Source organism: Macaca fascicularis, chromosome 1 (assembly GCF_037993035.2).
Source record: "Macaca fascicularis isolate 582-1 chromosome 1, T2T-MFA8v1.1".
Taxonomy (NCBI): Eukaryota; Metazoa; Chordata; class Mammalia; order Primates; family Cercopithecidae; genus Macaca; species Macaca fascicularis.
Window position 1 is genome coordinate 142,334,058 of NC_088375.1, and position 22,664 is coordinate 142,356,721.

At 40.0% G+C, this 22,664-nt stretch overlaps 1 protein-coding gene across 4 annotated transcripts in view; it reads right to left on the reverse strand.

The window, feature by feature from the left end:
* BTBD8 (BTB domain containing 8) overlaps positions 1–22,500 on the reverse strand; it is a 97,459-nt gene extending 74,959 nt beyond the window's left edge. For all 4 annotated transcript variants that reach the window (XM_074001689.1, XM_074001684.1, XM_005542746.4 and 1 more), the window contains exons 1-3: positions 22,345–22,500; positions 14,221–14,418; positions 662–858 (exon numbers count right to left, since the gene is read on the reverse strand). Coding sequence is in view for 2 of the 4 variants with exons in the window: in XM_005542746.4 (XP_005542803.3) it covers positions 662–858; positions 14,221–14,418; positions 22,345–22,493 (544 nt within the window). In the remaining 2 variants the exon portion in view is untranslated. The remainder of the gene's footprint in view (positions 1–661; positions 859–14,220; positions 14,419–22,344) is intronic.
* Between the last annotated feature and the right edge of the window lie 164 nt (positions 22,501–22,664).

Below are 22,664 nucleotides of genomic sequence, written 5' to 3' on the forward strand. Positions count from 1 at the left end.
TCCTCTTCTGTGGTGCAATCCCACTGCATGGGCTGGGTAACATCAGGCCCTCACCGCAGTGCCTCACAGAGTTTAGGAGCTGAGAACTGGCACTAAGATGCTCTGCAAGTGATAAATGGTCTGTTCTCTGATCCAGGGACCTCAGGTTTTCTGTCAGAACCTCTCTCTATGCATGCATCCCTCCTTAATATTCTCTTTCCATCAATCTGCAATAACTCACAAGCTGCAACCCTTCTGAAATCCACTTTGACAAGCAAACTTCTGGCCTTTTTCATGGTAAAATGCCATATGTATTATAGTATTTATGTATTTCTTAACCATTTAATATTCATAAAACTAGGCTACCATTTTTATTAGGGTATTAAACAGAACTGACTCTGCTAAAGCTTCTTTATTGCATAGAGTATAATAAGGACAATAACACAGAGGCATAGTGGCTAAAAGGAGAATTGTGAGTTACGTATGGATTTATTCATAATAAGCCTATCTCCAATTACTTGGGAAAAACTGGGAGTTAACGATACTAGTGTTTTCAATTCTCCATGCTTATTAAAAAAAAAAAAATCAGTAAAGTATATCTTTGAAGTATGCTTTTCTCTAACTGTAACAGAATATAATTATTTTCACAGCTATAAATAAAACTCCCTAAAAAATACCTTACCATTGGAAATGAAATCATCATCTCTGTCACTGATATCCTCTGGAATTTCATGCTTCTGAAGAGAAAAATCAGATGAGTTTTTACACTGTGGAAAACTGATGTCAAGTTGCTTTTGTGATATCCCAGTCTCCACTATCTTTTTCCTAAGAATTTCCTCTTCATAGTTTTTTATGTTTCTGTTTGATGAATATATAATCCTAAAAGACAAAATATAAAATATTAATTAAATAACATTGGTGATTCTTAAAAAGAAAGAATGCTAGTTTCCTTAGTGTGCCACTTTCATATATAATATTAAACCTTCTTAATTTGGACTAACTGAAGAAAGGTCAATCTAAAACAGCAGAAGCCGGCTGGGCACGGTGGCTCATGCCTGTAATCCCAGCACTTTGGGAGGCCAAGGTGGGCAGACCACTTGAGGTCAGGAGTTCGAGACCAGCCTGGCTAACATGGCAAAACCCCGTTTCTACTAAAAAAATACAAAAATTAGCTGAGCATGGTGGCAGGTGCCTGTAAGCTACTTGGGAGGCTAAGACATGAGAATCGCTTGAACCCAGGAGGCAGAGGTTGCAGAGAGCTGAGATTGTGCCACTGCACTCCAGCCTGAGTGACAGAGCAAGACTCCATCTCAAAAAAAATAATAATAATAAATAAATAAAATAAAATAGCAGAAGCCGGGTGTGATGGCTCATGCCTGTAATCCTAACATTTTGAGAGGCCAAGGCAGGAGGACTGCTTGAGCTCAGGAGTTCAAGAGTAGCCTGGGCAATATAGTGAGACCTCATCTTTACAAAAAATTTAAAAACTTAGAAGGGTGTGGTGGCGTGCACCTCTAGTCCCCGCTACTTGGGTGGCTGAGGTGGAAGGATTATTTAAGCTCTGCAGGTCAAGCTGCAGTGAGCTGTGATCATGCCACTGCACTCCATTTGGGGCAACAGAGTAAAACTCTGTCTCAAAAATAAGTAAATAAAAATAAAAAATAAACAGCAGAAACTTTGAAAAGTAGTCTATAAAAATGTTAAATGTTAAAAAGTAATAGATAATGCCAAAAAATTGAACTCGTGGCTGCCATTGGCTGCCCACATTGACTGCCACCTCATCCCTGGAACCTATGATGCCTCTGTTTCCTCTTGGGGGAGGTTCCCCGGGTCCTGTTGGGGCAGTGAGCACTGTGTCTGTGGGAGCTGTCATGGATATTTCAGGAGCTGTCTTCTTCCGTGCGAATTCTGTCATGCTTCAGTAAAATTATTCCAGAGATTTGCTTGGAAGGCATTGCTTTTACCGAGATGGCATAAATGGCTAAGGTTCAACAACTATCAATGGTCAAGTATCCATGCACGTGGCCTGAGTTGATCCCTGTGCCCTTCAGAGCTTGGGATATGAGACTGAAAATGACAACGCAGAATATTCCTGACAGAGAACTATCCTGTGATGTAGAAACAACTCAGGATTAGAAAACTAAACATCGTATGTTCTCACTCATAAATGGTAGCTAAGCTATGAGGATGCAAAAGCATAAGAATGATACAATGGACATTGGGGATTGGTGGGGGAAAGGGTGGAAGGAGGGTGAGGGATAAAAGACTACAAATTGGGTACAGTGTATACTGCTCGGGTGATGGGCCCACCCAAATCTCAGAAATTACCACTAAAGAACTTACTAATGTAACCAAACACCACCTGTTCCCCCACAAACCTATGGAAATAAATAAAAACAAAAAAATAATGCCAGCCAGGCACGGTGGCTCACGCCTGTAATCCCAGTACTTTGGGAGGCCGAGGTGAGCGAATCACGAGGTAAGGAGTTTGAGACCAGTCTGACCAACATGGTGAAACCCCGTCTCTACTAAAAATACAAAAAATTAGCCGGGCGTGGGTTGCCTGTAATCCCAGCTACTTGGGAGGCTGAGTCAGGAGAATCACTTGAACCCAGGAGGCAGAGCTTGCAGTGAGCCGAGATCATGCCACTGTACTCCAGCCCAGGTGACAGTGTGAGACTCCGTCTCAAAAATAATAATAATAATGCCAAAGAAAGTAGATAATCTAGATGAAATGGACAATTCCAAGAAAGACACAAACTACCAAACCTGACTCAAGAAGAAACGGTATCTGAGTAGACCTATTAACAAATAAAGGGATTGAATTAGTAATCAAAATCTTCCCGCAAAGAAAAAAAACAGAACCAGATAGCTTGACTGGTAGATTCTACCAAATGTTTAATAATTAACACCAATCCTTCACACATTTTTCCAAAAACACAGGAGAGGAAGGAACACTTCCCAACTCATTCTATGAGGCCAGTATTACTAATACAAAGGCGGACAAAGGCACCACAAGGAAAGAAAAACATAGTTCAACATTCCTTATTAGTGTAAATAAAAAAAACCCTCAACAAAATAATTTTAAACTGAATCCAGCAGCACATAAAAAGGATTATATACCATGACAAAAAGATTTATCTCAGGAATTCAGAAAATTAATGTTATACACCATACCAGCAAAATAAAGGACAAAAACCACATGATCCCTTCAACCAAAGCAGAAAAATCATTTGACAAAGTCCAACACGCTGTCATGATAAAACATTCAACAAACTAGGAATAAAAGAGACTGTCCTCAACTTGATAAAGGACATCCATGAAAAACCCACAGTTGACATCATACTTTAATGGTAACTGAAAGCTTTCTTCCTAAGCTCAGCAAGGATGTCTGTTCTTAACACTTCTCTCAACATTTTATAGGAGGTTTTAGCCAGGCAATTAGGCAAGAAAAATAAATAAAAGGTATCTACATGGTAAAGAAATAAGTAAAGCTATCTTTATTTATAGATGACAAATTTGTATATACAAAATCTTTGGAAATTCACAAAAAAAACACTAAAGTTTAGCAAGGTTGCAGGATACAGGATCAACATGTAAAAATCAATTATGTTTTTATATACTAGCAATGAACAATCAAAAATGAAATTAGAAAATAATTCCATTTACAACAATATTCTAAAAAATAAAATAGCAGGAATATATTTAACAAAAGAAGTATAAGACATTCATTGAAAGCTACAAAACAATGTCGAAAGCAACTAAATAAATGGAAACACATTTCGTGTTCATGGATTAGACGACTTAATATCGTTAAGACAGTAGTACTTTCTGAATTGACCTACAGATTAAATGCAATCCCTATTAAAATTCTAGCTGACTTTTTTCTGGGTTTTTTTTTTATTTTTTTGCAGAAATTGACAAGCCAATCCTCAAATTCAAATGGAAATACAAGGGGCCCAGAATAGCCAAAACAATCTTGCAAAGAACAAAGTTGGGGGATTCACACTTCTCAATTTTCTAAGCTTCCTACAAAGCTACAGTAATCAAGACTGTGTGGTACTAGCATAAGAATGGTGGACAAGTAGATCAGTAGAATAGAACTGAGTCTAGAACACACATTTATGGGCAACTAATTTTTGACAAAGAGTGTCCAGACAATAATACAATGGGAAAACAACAATCTCCCCCATAAATGGTGCTGAGACAACAGAACATCCAAATGCAAAAGAATGAAGTTAGACCCTAACCTCATACCACGTACAAAAATTAACTCAGAATAGATCAAAGACCTAAATGGAAAAGCTAAAAGTACAAAACTGTTATAAGTAAATATAGGCATAAATCTTCATGACCTTGGTGTCTTAGATATATCAAAAGCATAGTGACAAAAGAAAAGATAAAGTGGAAATGACACAAATTAAAGATGTTTGATTTCCAGAATACCCTAAAAGAGAACCCACAGAATGAGAGAAAACTTCTGCAAATCATGTCTGATAAGAGTCTAGTATTCCAGTATATACACAGAACTCTTAAAGCACAATAAAGAGAACCCAATTTTAAAATGGGCAAAGGATGTGATTAGTTTTCTAAAGAATATATAAAAATAACTGATAAGTATACAAAAATTGCTCAAGATCATTAGCTATCATGGGAATGCAAATGATTAGCTATCATGGGAATGCAAATGAAAACAATAAGATGCCAGTTTACATCCACTAGGATAGGTACAGTCTTTTTTAAAAAAAGAGGTAACATGTTGAGAATATGGAGAAATTGGAAATTTTGTACATGCTGGTGGTAATGTAAAATGGTACTGTCGTTATGGAAAAGAGTCTGTCAGTTCCTGAAAAGGTTACTATATGACCCAGTAATTACACTCCTAGGTATATAAGAGACTTGAAAATGTATGTTCACACAAAAAATTTATACATAAATGTTCATAGCGGATTTATTCATAACAGCCAAAAAGTTGAAATAACCCAAAAGCCTATCATCTGATAACTGGGTAAACAAAATATAGTATATCCATATGTAGGGGAAAATAGGTAACATAGCAGGCCTGACTGCTATAACTTGAAAGATTTAGTTATAAGCTTGGCCCTTGGCTGATATCTGGAAACATGGATTTGGGCAGTATTCTTAGCATTCTCTAAATGTAAAGGTGGCTCACTCTGTCTAAACCGTTTATGCAAGCAATAGTTTATGCTGAACACAGACTTTCCTCCTGGGAGTCTGGAATTGGGGTACACATTGGGCGGAAGTGCCTACGTTACCAATTCCCAATAAAAAACCCTGGGCATTGAGCTTCTAATGAGTGTCTCTTGTTGGCAACATTTCAGACGCATTGTCACAAATCATTGCTGGGGAAATTAGGCATGTCCTCTGTGATCCCACTGGGAGAAGACCCTTAGAAACTTATGCCTTGATTTTCATGAACTTTGCCCCACGCGGCTTTTCCCTTTGCTTCCTTTCTCTGTAGTAAATCATAGCCTTTAGCATGACTATACACTGAGTACTGAGTCCTCTCAGCAAATCATCAAACCTAAGGATGATCCTATGACCCCTGATTTATCATATAAAAAATGTTCAGCCATAAAGGGAATAAAGTATTGATACATGCCACAACATAGATGAACTGTGAAAATATCATGTTGAGTTTAGAAAGCCAGACGTAAAAGGCCATATATTGTATAATTCCATCTATATGAAATGACCAGAAGAGGCAAATCCTTAAAGACAGAAAGTAGGTTGTTCGCCAGGGGCTGGGTGAAGGAGGAAATAGGGGTGGCTGCTAATGGCTATGGGGCTTCTTTCTGGGATGATGAAGATATTCTGGAAATAGTGATGCTGGTGGCACAACATTGTGAATATATTAAAACCACTGACTCATACACTTTAGAATGGTCAGTTTTATAGTATGTGTATATTATATCCATTAAAAAAAAAGAGTAGATGGGAGGAAAGGAATTGGTGAGGGTGTGATAGATGATTCTTGAGGTGCTTTGATGTGAAAAGGAGCAGAGCATTAGGGTATTAGCTGGTGGAGTATTAGCTGAAAGCGAAAGCAGGTTAGAAAAGAGTCATTTTTTAGGTAGGGGAGAAAATACCATGCTTAGGTGAAGAGATCTAAGACAGAAGAAATTTTCTGTGGAAAGATGAAAACTGCTGCAACAATGTCCCTGACTAGGTGAAAAGGAATAGGATGAGATCTGGTGGACAAATAGAGGATTTGATTTTAGAAGCACTGACAGTTCATCAGTAATAACAGGGAGGAAAATAAAGCATATAGGTACAAATGCAAACATGTGCATACATATGGAAGAAGTTTGTAAAAGTTCTCACTGCTTTGACTTTCTCAGTGAAATAGAAAGCAGGTAATCAAAAGTGAGAATGAAGAGGAACGGCTGAAGGTTCAGAAAAGAGGAAGTATAAAATGATACTCCAAGAAAGTGGGAACTCCAATAGGACTAGGGAAATATAGGTGATTGGCCACACACTATGGCTCATACCTGTAATCTCAGCACTTTGGGAGGATAAGGTGGGAGGGCTGCTTAAGCCCAGGAATTCTAGACTAGCCTGGGCAACACAGCAAGACCCCATCTCTACAAAAAATAGAAAAATTAGCCGGGTGTGGTGGCATGCACCTGTAGTCCCAGCTACTCAGGAGGATCACTTGAGTGCAGGCATTCAAGGTTACAGTGAGCTATGATTGCACCACCACACTCCAGCCTAAGCAACAGAATGAAATGCCATCTCTAAAAAAAAAAAGAGGAAATACAGGTGATTGCATGTAGTATGACTAACAGCACTAAGTGCCTACTGGTGGTTAGCATGACTGTGTTTTTCCAGCCACATTCAGCTGTGTGAATGTAGAAGTGGGGAGGTCAGAGTTGAATGTAAAATTTGGAGTTTTGACATACAAATCAAATTCAAAGGGAACAACAGAGTTGAAATTGTATGCAAAGGGAGTAATACAATGATAGTGGAAGGCATTTAAGCTGAGTAAGGAGGGAAATGAGGACGTAAGAGGATAAAAGAAAATTTAAATGTAGGCTGAGCTTGATGTTTCATGCCTGTAATTCCAGCACTTTGGGAGGCTGAGGCGGGTGGATCACTTGAGGTCAGGAGTTTGAGACCAGCCTGGCCAACATGGTAAAACCCTGTCTCTACTGAAAACACAAAATTAGTTTGGCATGGTGATGGACGCCTGTAATCCCAGCTATTTGTGAGACTGAGGCACAAGAATTGCTTAAGTCTTGGAGGCAGAGGTTGCAGTGAGCCAAGATCACGCCACTGCCCACCAGCCTGGGTGACAGAACAGAACAAGCCTTTATCTCAGAAAAAAAAAAAAAAAAAAAGTAGTATGATTAACTATACCAGGACCTGCAATTAATGAATTTAAGTCCTAAAGGGAATAAGCTAGAAAGACAGGAGGTAGAAGTTAGAGAGTAAGACTCTTAGAATCAAGATGATGGGGGGCTGCAGTTATTGATAACAGCACTATTTAGGATTTGACATGGCAGTGAGTACTTGAGGTAGAATGGATAACAAGATTACTGGAAGACAGGAATTGCAGGCACTGAGAGGCCATGTTACTGGAAACATCATCTATATAGCAATTGCAATTACTAAAACATATGCTTAGGAAAATTGACAATAGTAGCTAAAATCTTTATGGAAGGAGGACTGAACTGGCGGTCTGTAGATGACTGTCCTATGGTATAGACTAGTAAAATGAGATTCAATGATAGGGGAGTAAGAAGGAAGGAAACAACGACATTCATGAGTGTTTAAAATGTACCAGAATTTTGGTGTTATTCAGGTATAGTGAGGCCAACAGATCAGGAGACAATTGCCATTGAAAAGATAATTTGTTAGTTATAATTTACAAGAGGAGGGGGCACACCATGCAGGGCCACACAGGGAAGCAACAGGGTTGGTCAGAAGGAGCAAGGGGAAAGCATGGACAAAAGCCTTTATTGGGGTTTTCAAGAGAAGGAATAAGCAAGGCAAGGTAAGCAACTGAACAGGATCAGGACTGGATTGTTTGAATAACGCTGGCTGGCTCTGGCCTACAGGAGTGATCCCTACTTGTCTGGTACTTGGCTATAGGGAGATTAGGGGGAAAGAATATTATCTCCTGGAATATAAGAAGCAGATAGAGAATGTGGATATACGAGTGGATATATAGGTGGGTCCCTGTACTTAGGATTGGCTGGTTCACAGGCAAGTCATTTACTATATCTAGGAATTAGCGAACCCTGGAAGGGGCAGTCTTTTCCCCCAACCCCATCAGCAAGACCCCAGATACCGGAAAGAAAATACAACAAGGAAGACACCTATTCCAACCACTGTCAATCCTTGTAGTATAAGGAATGTGGGAGAGACAATGGCCACCGCCAGAGAAAGCTTGCAGAGGAAATGATTTCCTTTGTTCTGTGCTGTTTTATATACTTACCTGATTGAGACTTTATCCTGGCATCTTGTCCAGCTCTTGATGTTAAACTAAACATTCAAAGGTCCTCCCTCTTTTCTTTACCTTTCACATGCATACACACTCTCACAACAATAACCAGGTTAGTCTTCTTGGGAAATCAAAGATTTTTATGATCCTGAATTGAACTTTAATCATGAGGTCATAAAGCAAGCACAACTTTCCACTGACAATCATTTGAGCTATATCTGAAGTCACTGCATATAAAACAACTTTTCAAAGGCTGTATTTCACACTCTAACTCAAGTGCACAAAGTGCACACCAAAAGGCTACAATAAGTGGTACCATAAAAGACTATTTCAAGATCTTTATCCATGACTTAAAAAGAAAGGATGTGAACTGAAGAGACTTACAAGGACTGAATTTCACAAAGCAAAAATTCAAGAAATTATTTTATCAGAATTTTCACTAGAAGAAATTTTCATGTCAACATTTTCCATTGTACTCCCTTCCTTTTGCCTTCTTTTCATACAGACAAATGTCAAAGCAATCTGCTTTGAAAGCAAAAAAAGGGTACATCACAAGTGCTTTCTATGTGCAAGACACTACATGAGGCACCAATGGAGATGTGCACATCAATGAGACGATCTAATCTCAAGGGGCTTACATAATCACAGACACACACGACTAACCTAATACAAAACAGAATATGATTAAGTGCTTAAAATAGAGCACTGTGAAGTGCTATGAAGCACACAGCCAGCTACTCCAACTACGTTCTTTGAAATGAGAAAACTGAGGCTAAAAAACAGTAAAACAAGATAATGCACAGCCAGAAGGTAGATCTGTCTTACTGCCAAGTCCAGTGCTTCCTCTACTCTCCCATACTGGGTCTAATTCAATCTTTTCCAATCACTTTCAATGATAACAAATAAAGGATATCATTGATGTAATGTCTCCCTTTCTCTAATGTATAAAAATCTGATCTATGCCAAGGATCTTCTTTTAAACATATACTCAACAGCTGAAGAAGTGTATAATTTCATAGCACCTGCTATTATGAATAATGCAATAATCATGAGCTCAAAAAGCAAGCACAACTTTCCACTGAATCATTTGAGCCATATCTGCAGTCACTACCTATAAAACAATCTTATTCAGTGCTTACCATATGCCCAGGTCACTGTGCTAAGTGCTTTATAACCATCACATTTAACCATCACAACACCACTATAAGTATTATTAATGTGCCCATTTTTCAGATGAGGAAACTAATGGTAAGTGATTAGTCTAAGTTCACACAGAAGTGGTAGAACTGGCTTCACCACAAAGCTTGTTCTTATAACAATTCTCTATTACCTACTAGGAGAAAAAAGTGTACACTTTAAAATTGATATTTTGGCTGGGTGCGGTGGCTCACACCTGTAACCCCAGCACTATGGGAGGCCAAGGTGGGCAGATCATCTGAGGTTGGGAGTTCGAGACCAACCTGACCAACATGGAGAAACCCCGTCTCTACTAAAAATACAAAATTAGCCAGGCATGGTGGCACATGCCTGTAATCCCAGCTACTTAAGAGGCTGAGGCTGGAGAATCGCTTGACCCGGGAGGTGAAGGCTGCAGTGAGCCGAGATCATGCCATTGCACCCTAGCCTGGGCAACAAGAGCGGAACTCCTGTCTCCAAAAAACAAAACAAAACAAAAATTGGTATTTCAAACTCAATGATGAGCATATAACCTGTACTGAAAAACGATAATGATTTTCTACATTGTACTTAAAGTATCTGCTTAAATTATAGTATATTATTTTAAGGAACACAGGTAGCCGAAGTTAGGCAATTTTCCATTTATGCTTTCCATAGGAGCTTCACACATGAAACAGAAACAATAAAGAAAAAAGTCATTAAAGCAACTGCTAAAGCATAAAATGAATAAGCCAATCACATAAATACACTTAAAATATAATTATCCAAAGATAATTTTCTATACTAATGTAAATGTCATTTTGATTATAGGCAAAAACCACGTCAGCAAATAACTAAAAGACTGGCATCTAAAAAATTTCTGGGATATAAGGACAGATATCCCAGAAGTTTTTTAGACATATAAAAGATACATAAGGACATAAAAACACAAAAATCCAACTGACTTCTCATAAAAGTCAAAACAGGTAAGTGGCACTGGCATTAAGGACAGACATACAAACTGGTGGAATAGAACTGAGAAACCAGAAATAAACCCTCACATTTATGGGTGAATTAACTTAGGCTGCCATAATGAAATACCATAGACTGAGTAGCTTAAACAACAGAAATGTATTTCTCAGTTTTTGGAGGCTAGAAGACCAAGATGAAGTGCCAGTATCTTGGGTTCTAGTAAGGGCTCCCTGGCTTCCAGACACCATTGCCTCACTGTGTCCTTGGATGGCAGGGATAGAGTAAGTATGCACACAAGCTCTCTGGAGCCTCTTCTTTTTTACTTTTTTTTTTTTTTTTTTTTTTTGGAGACGGTCTCACTCTGAGGCCCAGGCTCGTGCAGTGGCCTGATCTCAGCTCACTACTCTGTCTCTGGGCTCAAGTGATCCTCCCACCTCAGCCTCCTGAGTAGCCAAGACTATTAGCTGCACACCATCACATCCAGCTAATATTTTGTATTTTTGGTAAAGATTGAGTTTTGCTATGTTGCCCAGGCTGGTCTCAAACCCCTGGACTCAAGTGATCCACCCACCTCTGCCCCCGCAAAGTGCTGGGACTACAGGCATGAGTCACCGTACCCACCCTAAGTCTTCTTATACAGGCACTAATCCTCATGAAGACCCCACCTTCATGAACTCATCTCAACCTATCTCCCAAAGGGCCGATCTCCATCTGCTATCACACTGAGGGCTAAGGCTTCAACATATAAATTTTGGGTGGAGACAACTGCAGTCCACAGCAATGGACAACTGATTTTCAGTAAGTGTCTAGACAATCCGAGGAAAAGAAGGGAGAGGAGGAGGAAAAATTGGCGCTGTGACAACTGCATATCTGCATACAAAAGAATGAAGCTAGACCCCTTCCTTACATGATACATGGCAATTAACTCAAAATGGATCAAAGACCTACATGTAAGAGCTAAAAATATAAAAACATTAAATTCTTAGAAGAAAATATAGGAGTAACCTGGGCATCGTGGCACATGCCTGTAATCTCTGCTACTTGAGAGACTCACTTGGGCCCAGGAGTTAAGAGTCCAGCCTATGAAACACAGCAAAACCCTGTCTCAAAAAAATATATACATACACACACATACACATACACACACACACACACACACACGAGTATATTAGTTCGTTCTCACACTGCTATCAAGAACTACCTGAGACAGCGTAATTTATAATGAAAAGAGGTTTAATTGACTCCCAGTTCCCCAGGCTGTACAGGAAGGCATGGAAGCATAGCTGGGGAGGCCTCATGAAACTTATAATCAAGGCAGAAGGCGAAGAAGAAGGAAGCACGTCTTACATGGCCAAAGAAGGAGGAAGAGCTCTAGAGAACAAGGAGGAGGTGCTACACACTTGTAAATAACCAGATCTCCTTAGAACTCACTATCACAAGAACGTCAAGGGGGAAATCCATCCCCATGATCCAATCACCTCCCACTAGGCCCCTCCTCCAACACTGGAGATCACAATTTGACATGAGATTTGGGTGGAGACACAAATCCAAACCATATTAATGAGTAAATCCTCAACACCATGGATGAGGTAATGGTTTCTTAGCCATCACACCAAAAGCACAGCGACAAAAGAAAAATTACATAAGCTAGACTACATAATTTTTTTTTTTTTTTTGAGATGGAATCTTGCTCCGTCACCGAGGCTGGAGTGCAATGGTACAATCTCAGCTCACTGCAACCTCCACCTTCTGGGTTCGGGTGATTCTCCTGCCTCAGCTTCCCAAGTAGCTGGGATTACAGGCATGCACCACCATGCCCAGCTAACTTTTTCGTATTTTTAATGGAGACGGGGTTGCCGTCTGTTGGCCAGGCTGGTCTTGAACTCCTGACCTCAGGTGATCTGCCCACCTCAGCCTCCTAAAGTGCTGGGATTACAGGCATGAGCCACTGCACCTGGCCTGACTACTTAAGAATTTAAAACTTTTGTGTCATAAATGATACCATCGTGAAAGTGAAAAGACAACCCAGAGAATAGGAGAAAATATGTATAAATCATATTTGTGATAAGAGTCTAACATTACAGAATATATAAAGAACATTTAGAAGTCAATAATATAAAGAGAGCCCAATTTCAAAATGGGCAAAGGATGTAGATAGTTCTCCAAAGACATAAAAATGGCAAATAAGCACATGATAATATGCTCAACATCGTAAGTCATCAGGGAAATACAAATGAAAACTATAATGAGATACCAGTTCACATCCACAAGCAGGGTAATAATAAAAAAATACAGAAGATAATAACAAGTATGCTGAGGATGTGGAGAAACTGAAGCCCTCTTACATTGCTAGTGGGAACGTAAAATGTTATAGCCAGTTTGGAAAACGGTTTAGAAGTTCCTCAAAAGGTTAAACATAGTTACTATATATATGACCCAGCAATTCCACTCCTAGGTATATACTCAAGAAAAATAATAACATAGGTTCACAAAAAAATTTGTATATAAGTGTTACAGCAGCATTATACATCATAGCCAAAAAGTACTAATAGAAACAATTTAAATGGCAACGAATGGATTAACAAAATGTGGAATAGCCATACAATGAAATATTATGCAACAACAAAAAGAAATGAAGTACAGAATGAAGATTAATTTAAACTGGTTTCTCCCATTTTTTAGCTGATGACAATTCTGAGTTAAAACATGAATCCCCAAGATGTTCTGTTCTAAAAAAACAATTTGACCAAATACAAGTTACTATGGTCTGAATGTTTGTGTCCCCCATCTCCAAAATTCATATGATGAAACTTAATCCCCAATGTGGTGGTATGAAGAGGTGGGACATTTGAGAGATGATTAGGTCATGAGGGCTCCATCCTCACGAATGAGATTAGTGCTCTTATAAAAAAGACCCAAGAAAGTTTGTTAATCCCTTTTGCCATGTGAGGACACAGAGAAGATGCTGTCTTCAAGTAACTAACCCCCACCAGGCACTGAATCTGCTGGCACCTTGATCTTGGACTTCCCAGGCTCCCGAACTGTGATCAATACGTTTCTGTTGTTCACCAATTACCCAGTCTAAGGTATTTTGTTATAGCAGCCCAAATGGACTAAGACATAAGCCATGAGAATAAAAACAGTTATGATGTTATATTTTTATAAATATACATAAAGTTTCACATACCAACAATACAGAAATCAGTACGTAGCAATGGTTCTCAACAGGGGGCAATCAGAACCTCCAGAGGACATCTGGCAATGTCTGGAGATATTTCGGTCTCAACTAAACATCCTAAAATGCACAGCATTGTCCCCACAACAAATAATTATACAACCTGAAATGCCAATAGTGCCACTACTGAGAAATCCTGGAATAGACTAATTCATTTAAATTACTACAGAGCACACCGTTTCCCCTTTCTCAGGATCAGTCTTAGCTTAATGCTTAGCCTCTATCACTACTAAGCTTCTAATATTAACACTTAGCCTCCATTAACACTAATTACTAAGATAATTTGCAATTTAAGTGAATGGATTTTTCTTATCAGGTTACAAAATACATATGAAAATATATTAAATAAAAACACACATGTTAAAAATAAGCAATTACATATTAGACTTACATGAATAAAGAAAGCACTTACTGTAAAAACGTTCTAAATTCTAAAGCTTCAACATTCTCCACAGCAACAGGCTCCTGATTTGTTAAACTATTTGATGTCTGTCCAAGAGTATGAAAATAGAAGTCAGGAACTCTTGCTAAAAGGACTGCTTTGTGTGCTTTGAACAAAGTACAACCCACAGAGAAGGTAACATCTGTATGGAATTCTTCCCTTAGAAGCCTATAAGGAATAAAAAGGAATCATAGTTTAATTAGTGATGCTAAGAAACATATACATATTTTTATAAAGTAGGTTTAAAAATAACACACAAGCTAAAAAATACAGAGGCAACATAAAGTTAATATAAAAATGAGTTTGTACTCAGTTCATTCCAAAGAACATTGTTTAATATTGGCTTAGAGCCTAATTTTCTAAAATTCATAGTGAAAACAAAGATAATTTCACTAAAAGAGTAAGACTACTGTTTCAAAATATTTTTTCTTATGAATTCCTTCTGATAATAAAAAAATCATTTTCTGCTACTTATGTTGATTTGTCTTTAGATGTACTTTAGATTTATTTTTAAAATGCAAAGTTGACATGATCTTTAATTATTTAAAAGAATCCATTTTTTAAAATCTTACTTAAATTGAAGCCAAAAAAAAAGTTAATAGTCAATGACAGCAACAAACCACACATGTCAGTAGAAAATTCAGGTTAGAAACTGGTACTTAGTTCTGGCTAATGTTAATTACCAAGTCGGAAATCCAGGTGTGGCTGTCAAAAATGTGACATTTAGTCTCTTTTCCAGTCTCCCACTCCCACAAATAGAATTATGCTCTAATCTATCATTAAATGATGGATTCATGAGGTAAACCCTTTCAAATCCCTTTGCTAATGTACAGACATAGTTACTGTAAAGCCCACTGATTACACGTATCCATGAGTGATAGAAGAGAAATCAACATAATAGAAAATGTCATAATATAATCTTTTGTCTCTCTGCAGTAACTATATATTTTACTCTCTAAATATTAAATAATACTTCATATCACTATAGCAATATCATCAGCAAGGTACGTATTCTCAGAGGACTTCTGTATTACAGGATATATAAAACTGGCAATCACAACAGTACACTACAGGAGGTACAAGTAACGGATAAAGATATCCATTACAGTGAAAGCTTAGAAAGTTGCCAATGACACTCATACTCCCCCAGCACCAAGTTAATGGCTCCTTCCTCTAATCCCATCAGACTCAGCGCATACCTCTATTATAGTATTTCTGTGACTCCCCAAGGGCAAAAACTGTATCTTCAGTATACAGCAAGAGTTCAATATCTGCTTATTGAATGATCCTATTTTACCCTAGACAAAACAAATGCTTCAGAGCACAAAAGCTTTCAAACCTTGAAAATAATGGCCAAACAGGTGCATCTTAGTTTGGTCAATATTTTCAATAAATTATTTTCATAAGTAATTTTTAAAGTTACACAAAAATGTGTTGGGCTCTCAAACTTTAATTGAAACAGAAACTGTATAAACACTCAATTTGTTCCTTCCTCCCACCCTCCTTCCCCCATCCCACCCCTCAAGTGAATAAGGAAGCACTGCAACTGGTAGCCATACAACCATTGGCAGGAAATCCACCTTGCTGCTAATGGATGCTCATGAGTACTTGCTAAATGGGGGGGAAAAAAAGTGTGTATAAAATTGTTAATGTGAAAATACAGTGCTTTTTATTTGATAGAACCACTTTTATCAGTTTCAAGTATATTTTATATCTGTTACAAATCTGAAAATCTGATTCAGACTGGCTTAAACATTAGGGAGTTTACTGGCTCATAGAATAGTAAAGTCCAGAGGAAGGACAGATTGGAGCAAAGTCTCAATGATGCCAAGGCCCAGCTTCTTTCCATCTCATATCTTTGCCAACTACTGTATTCACCTATCGTAGTCCATTTGTGCTGCTGTAACAGAATACCACAGGATAGGTAATTTATAATGAACAAACATTTATTGGTTCACAGTTCTGGAGGCGGGGAAGTCCAACATTAAGGTGCTACCATCTGCAAGGGTAAGTCATCACACGGTAGAAGGATAAAGGACAAAAGGGAAAAGAAGGAGCCAAATTCATCCTTTTATAACACTACCAATCTCACCCACAAGGGTGGAGCCCTCTTGGCTTAATCATTTCTTAAGGGTCCTACCTCTTGATACTGCTACAATGGCAATTAAATTTTTTTTTTTTTTTTTTTGAGACAGAGTCTTGCCCTGTTGCCCAGGCTGGAGTGCAGTGGTACCATCTCGGCTCATTGCAACCACCACCACCCGAGCTCAAGGGATCCTCTCACCTCAGCCTCCCAAGTAGCTGGGACCACAGGGAAGCATCATCACACCTGGATAATTTTTGTATCTTTTGGAGAGACAGGATTTTGCCATGTTTCCCTGGCTGGTCTTAAACTCCTGAGTGTTGGGGAAAAGCTGAGTGTCAGGAAAAAAGCTGAGGCAGGGCCTGCATATCTGACATAATGTAAAAGAATCTTGGAACATGTCTGGGGTCCAGCGTCTAAAACCCCTCGTTGCCTTTGGAACACCAAGCTCTGTGCCGAAGGGTGGAAGGCTGCCCTGCTGCACCACAATCTAAGCCCAGGGCATTAAACCCCTCATGGCTTGGATGGAATCCAGGGCTCAGAGCATAAAACCCCTCATGGTCTCTGGCTCCTTGCTTCTAGCACTCCCAGGCTCATAGATCAATTGTATCCTAAACTAGACGAACATGTTTCCCATTATCTCAAGTAGCAGAACATGTTCCATATGCTTCAAAGAAAATGCTAAACCGTCACAACTGTAGATCATGCACTTGATACACTGCTTTCTTTCAACCCCCACATCCTTAGCATCTGCTTGTTTGATCGCCAATAAATAGTGCAGGCTTCCAGAGTTCAGGGCCCTCACGGCCCCCATACTAGTGTTGCCACCTGGTCCCACTTTATGTCTTATCTCATTCTTTTGACTCCACCGAACTTCATAGCCCCCAAGGCCTGGTGTTGGGTCTGATCACCCCAACACTGAGCTCAAGCAATCCGTCCCCCTGAGCCTCCCAAAGTGCTGGGATTGCAGGAATAAGCCACCTGCCTAGCCTGTAAATTATTATTATTTTTTAGATGGAGTCTCATTCTCACCCAGGCTGGAGTGCAGTGGCGTGATCTTGGCTCACTGCAACCTCTACCTCCTGGGTTCAAGCGATTCTCCTGCCTCAGCCTCCTGAGTAGCTGGGAGTACAGATGCGTGCCACCATGCCAGGCTAATTTTTGTATTTTTACTAGGGATAGGGTTTCACTATGTTGGCCAGGCTGGTCTCGAACTCCTGACCTCAAGTGATCTGCTTGCCCTGGCCTCCCAAAGTGCTGGGATTACAGGCATAAGCCACCATGCCCAGCCAGGCCATAAATTTCAACATGAGTTTTGAGAGGACAAACATTCAAACTGTAGCGTAACTTACCTAAAGCAAGTTAGATTGCTGATAAAACCCAGTTATCACTAAACATTTACCGAGCAAATACTATGTACTAAGCACTGGAAACACAAAGATGACTAAAACATAATACCTATCCTCAGGGAGTTTACAGTATAGTAGGGAAGCCAGGTCTGAAAATTAAAGTGTGTGATATATTCAATAGCATAAGTAAATTTTGTTCAGGGACAAACAAAAGAGGAGACCTCATAGAGGCATGAAAACCAAATGGGATTTTAAATACTGAGTAAGAGCTGGTAAGGGAAGTAAGGCAAGGTAAGTGCCTGGCTCCATGTTCCTTACAAAGATACGTGTGAGTGTGGAACTATACATCAGTCAGCATAAAGTATTGAGAGGGTGTGAAATGGCAGATGAAGCTGCAGAGATAAAGATGAATAAGAGGCAAAGAGCTTAACTGTATCTTACAGTGAAAGGGGAGTCACAAAATTGTGTGTGCTGAACCTCTATTAACCTCAACAGGGAAGGCAACAGGCTCAAGAGGCTGAAGAGACCCAGAGCCAGCAAATGAGACATAGGCTTTTATCAGGGGTTTACATACAGGGGAGAGAGTCCAGTGATGGCAGGCCAGACAAGGTATCCACCTTACCTACAGTCCAGTGGTGACGGACTGGGAAGGAAAACTGCAAACCCTTGCAAGCAGCATAGAAGTTTATACAGCATTTTCACTTAACCCCCTTCCCTTAATGTCCTCCACATTATGTATGTCCTCTACATTCCCTTAATGTCCTGGCAATCTTCATAGACCCCTCCCCACCCCCCCCAAAACTCACAGCTTCAATCCCCTTTACAGCCTGTGTTCCACAGTATGGGCCCAGGAGCTCAGATGTTCCTCACAGACAAAGAACTAATCTCCGGGATGGCGACTCCCAGATTCCCTAGCTCGCAACACACGCAGGTACATCCACCATACAGGGTCATTTTAAGGTTATGCCTACATTATTGCTATCAGGCGTGTTTGCCCTGTAACTGGTTTGAAACAATGGCAAATTTATTTTTCAAAATATATAAATTTGTGTAGAAGAGGAGTCAGATGAAAATGAGAATGAAGATGAGAAAACTACCACACAGATGAATGAAGCCAGGAGAGGATCAATGGTGATAAAGAGGGGATGACATTAAAATATATTTAGGTAATAAAATTGGCAGGAGTTGGTAAAATTGGCATGGAAGGGAATAACTTGGATCTCTCTCATATTTGGATAACTGGGTGCTAGTGATACTACCAATCTGCTAGTCCAACTTCCCTCCTCTACTCCAGACACACTTCCAGTTGTTTCCTGGATATAGGTAGCTGGACATTCATTATACACCTCCCTTTCAGGCAAGATCGGGCTTGTTCAGGGTGGTATGGTAGTAGCCTAAATGCTTCCCTTTCAAATATCCTAAGATTTGGGGCCATTTTCAATGCTTCCTTTACCCTGTTCCCCAGCATGTCATCAGTCACCAAGCCTATCAATTGTTCCATTTCCACTGCCATTATGTATCCCTGGACTGCTATAAAATCTCCCAGCAGCTGGTCCCATTTCCAATTTCCCTTTCCTTAAATTCCAGATCCAAATGTGTTAATTCCCTATTTTAAAAACACTGATGTTTCTCCACTGCTTCTAGAATACATCACAAACATTTCACTGGAGAAAGAAAGCCCCTATGATCTAGTCTTAGTCTACCCACTCACCCTTACCTACTGTAACTTTGATTGCCTGCCATACAGTCTCCTTCCAAATAAAGCTACCAAATTCAATTATTACTTATATGTGGCCCTGGTTTGTACCACATGCCCCTACATCCTAATCACATCTGAATGGACAATGGACTGAACCAAGGTTAGCCACTGGCCAATGCAGTAGTCAAGCAGGAGAACCTGAGCAAAGATGTTCTATAACAAACACAAACCAACTGATGGCACTGAAGAGCATTCTTAAGCAAATCTATGGTAGAAAAAGAAATAGGTAAGGAGAGAAGAGGAGATGAAGGTGCAAAGTTAACTGGAAGATCAGTTTACTGTAGAGGAGGCAGACTGCTTGGGTTCATATTCTGGTTATGTGACCCTGGGCAAGTCACTTGAAAGTCTCTGGAGCCAGATTGTCAAGGTTCTTATTCTGACTCCATCACTTTTTTTTTTTTTTTGAGACAGAGTCTTGCTCTGATGCCCAGACTGGAAGGCAGTGGCTCAATCTCAGCTCGCTGCAATCTCCACCTACCAGGTTCAAACAATTCTCCTGCCCCAGCCTCACAAGTAGCTGGGACTACAGGTGCCACCATCATCTCTTTTAACATTCAGTTTCCTTATGTGTTAAATAAGAATAACAAGGCTTACCTCACAGGATTCATGAGAGAAGTAAGTAAAACATTTCATGTAAGCCCAGTGTATAGCAAATAGTAGGATGGCAATAGATATTAGTTTTGTTTTTTTACAACTGCCCTGAGTAACAGTCCATTTGTCGATGTGGTCTTATTGTATGACTGTTATATCCCAAACAACTTTCCGGTTGTACATTGGAACCAGCTTTTTGAGGGCTAAAACTGTCTCCCACTTTTCCTCACTTCTCTACATATCTTATCACGTCAGGTAACCTAGGAGTGTCTCTGTTCCTTACTCTTTGGCAGAGTCTAACACGACTTGCTTTCTCAAAATCAATCAAGCTCTTTCAAATTTCTGTGCTTCCGTAAAAGTTATTCCCCTTGTGTAGATATCCTCTACCTCTCCCTTCCCAATCTTTGCCTAATCAATTCTTAACCAATCCCTAAGAGCTCGCTCAAATGTCACCCTATAAAGTCTTCTCAACTCACCCCACCACAACTATCACTTTTGTTTAGCCATTACCTCTCACTAGAGTGTAAGAACAAACAACATTAACCTTTATTACTTAAGACCTAGTACTGGGCTAGGTACGTGGTCAGTGCTAGATACTTCGTATTTGTAAAAGAAAAAAGTAGAATGCTGCACAACTTTTAGTTATTAGAATAAATAAATGACATTGCTATGCTTGGAGAAAATTTAGTATAACGTTTAAGGTAGTTGGGTGAGACTTTTTGTTTTGTTTTTAAAAAAATCTTGCTATATATATTTTTCTTTGTTTATAATAAGAATTTGGGAGTTCTGAGTCCTACCCTCAGTTGTAACTAAGATGAGGATAAATCGTTCACTAGCAATACTTCAACCTCATTTTCTTCATATAAATTAGATGTGTTACCCTAGAAACGTTAACAACTTCAGTATTATTTTTTCCATCTTTTTTATCAGTCCCTCCCTGGTAGAGACAAAGTAGCTTCCCCAGTAGATAGTCCTAAATTCAAGGGAAATGATTTTTACTTTGATAAATTCTGTTTATAGCTACCGGAGCCTTAAGTACGGGTGAGTTTTTGACAGAAAGCACTTTAAAATGTAGAATCCTGGCTGGGCGCGGTGGCTCACGCCTGTAATCCCAGCATTTTGGGAGGCCGAGGCAGGCGGATCACTTGTGGTCAGGAGTTCGTGACTAGCCTGGCCAACATGATGAAACCCAGTCTCTACTAAAAATACAAAAATTAGCTGGGCGTAGTGGCGGGTGACTGTAATCCAAGCTACTGGGGAGGCTGAAGCAGGAGGACTGCTTGAACCCGGGAGGTGGAGGTTGCAGTGAGCCAAGATCCCGCCACTGCACTGGGTCCAGCCTGGGCGACAGAGCAAGACTGTCTCCAAAAAAAAAAAAAAAAAAAAAAAAAAAGTAGAATGCTGCACAACTTTTAGTTATTAGTAATTATGTTTACTTCAGTGGTTCTCATAGTCACCCTAGCCAGCAGCATTAGCATCACCTGGGGCCTTGTTAGAAATCGAAAATTTCGGTCCCAACTCAGACCAACTCAATCAGAACTATGGTCTGGGACCCAGTAAACCTGTGTTTTAACAAGTTCCTCCAGGTGATTCTGATGCACTGAAATATAAGAATCAATGTCTTGCTGGAAATTAGGTCATATTTCTAAGCTTCATTTTCTTTGCAAGCTGAAATTATTTTAACGGGATTCCCAATAACCCGAGATGGATATCCATGAGGCTTACAAAGGTTAAATGTCAGGACGACCCTCCATTTGCTTTGGTCCTGACAGGAGCTGGGAGTTGCTGGGAGCTACAGAGAGCTCTAGGTGGAGAGAGGAAGCCAGGTCGCAGTCAGGAAGCATTTCTGGTAAACTGTTTAAATAGACCTCAGAAGAGACCTCCAAGACTACAGTATTGCTGTTTCATTTCAAATAATCATTTTCCTAATTTTATTCTTTTTCCTAAAATTGTATAAACTTATTTTAAAAATTGTGTTCAGGACCTGGATCCACCCCGACCTTAGTGATATGAAACAACTAAGCGTGCCTATGTTAAGATATTTCTGGCAAACTGATGCCGCACATAATTAAGCTTTTTTGTTTTCCTTTTGAATCTGGTACATGGTGTCGAGGTGCTCCGCATTGGTTATTCCAGGGCGAACGAAGCCACTTTCGGAATAGTGGGGAGACTGACGAACGACCCGCAGTCTCCTGAGGCGAGGAGAACCAAGTGCTGAGGCAGGGGGAGGCAGAGCCGAAAGAAGCCACAGCTTCGGGGCGGAGGTGGGCGATTTAGGAACTGAAGCAGCCAGAGTTCCCGCCTCCTCCTACCTGAGCAAATCCTGGCTGAGCTGCTCCGACACCGTCGCCTTCAGCCGGCGCCGCTCACACGGCCCCTTCCTTTGCAACCCCTTACTGCAAACTCCAGCGGACCCCAGAAGTACCACGGGGGCCGAGCTGCCTTCCCCACAGCGAGCCATGTCTCACAGAGGTACGGCGCCCTGGAGGCCCAGTACTTGGCCTCACTTGCCCCGCCCAGGAGGAAGAAGGGGGCGTTTCCAACCGAACGCTCGGCTCCTACCCAAATCCGCCCCCTAGGGTAAAAGGTTGACGCCTCTTGTCGGTTTGTAGACGGTCTCACAGAGCAGCCG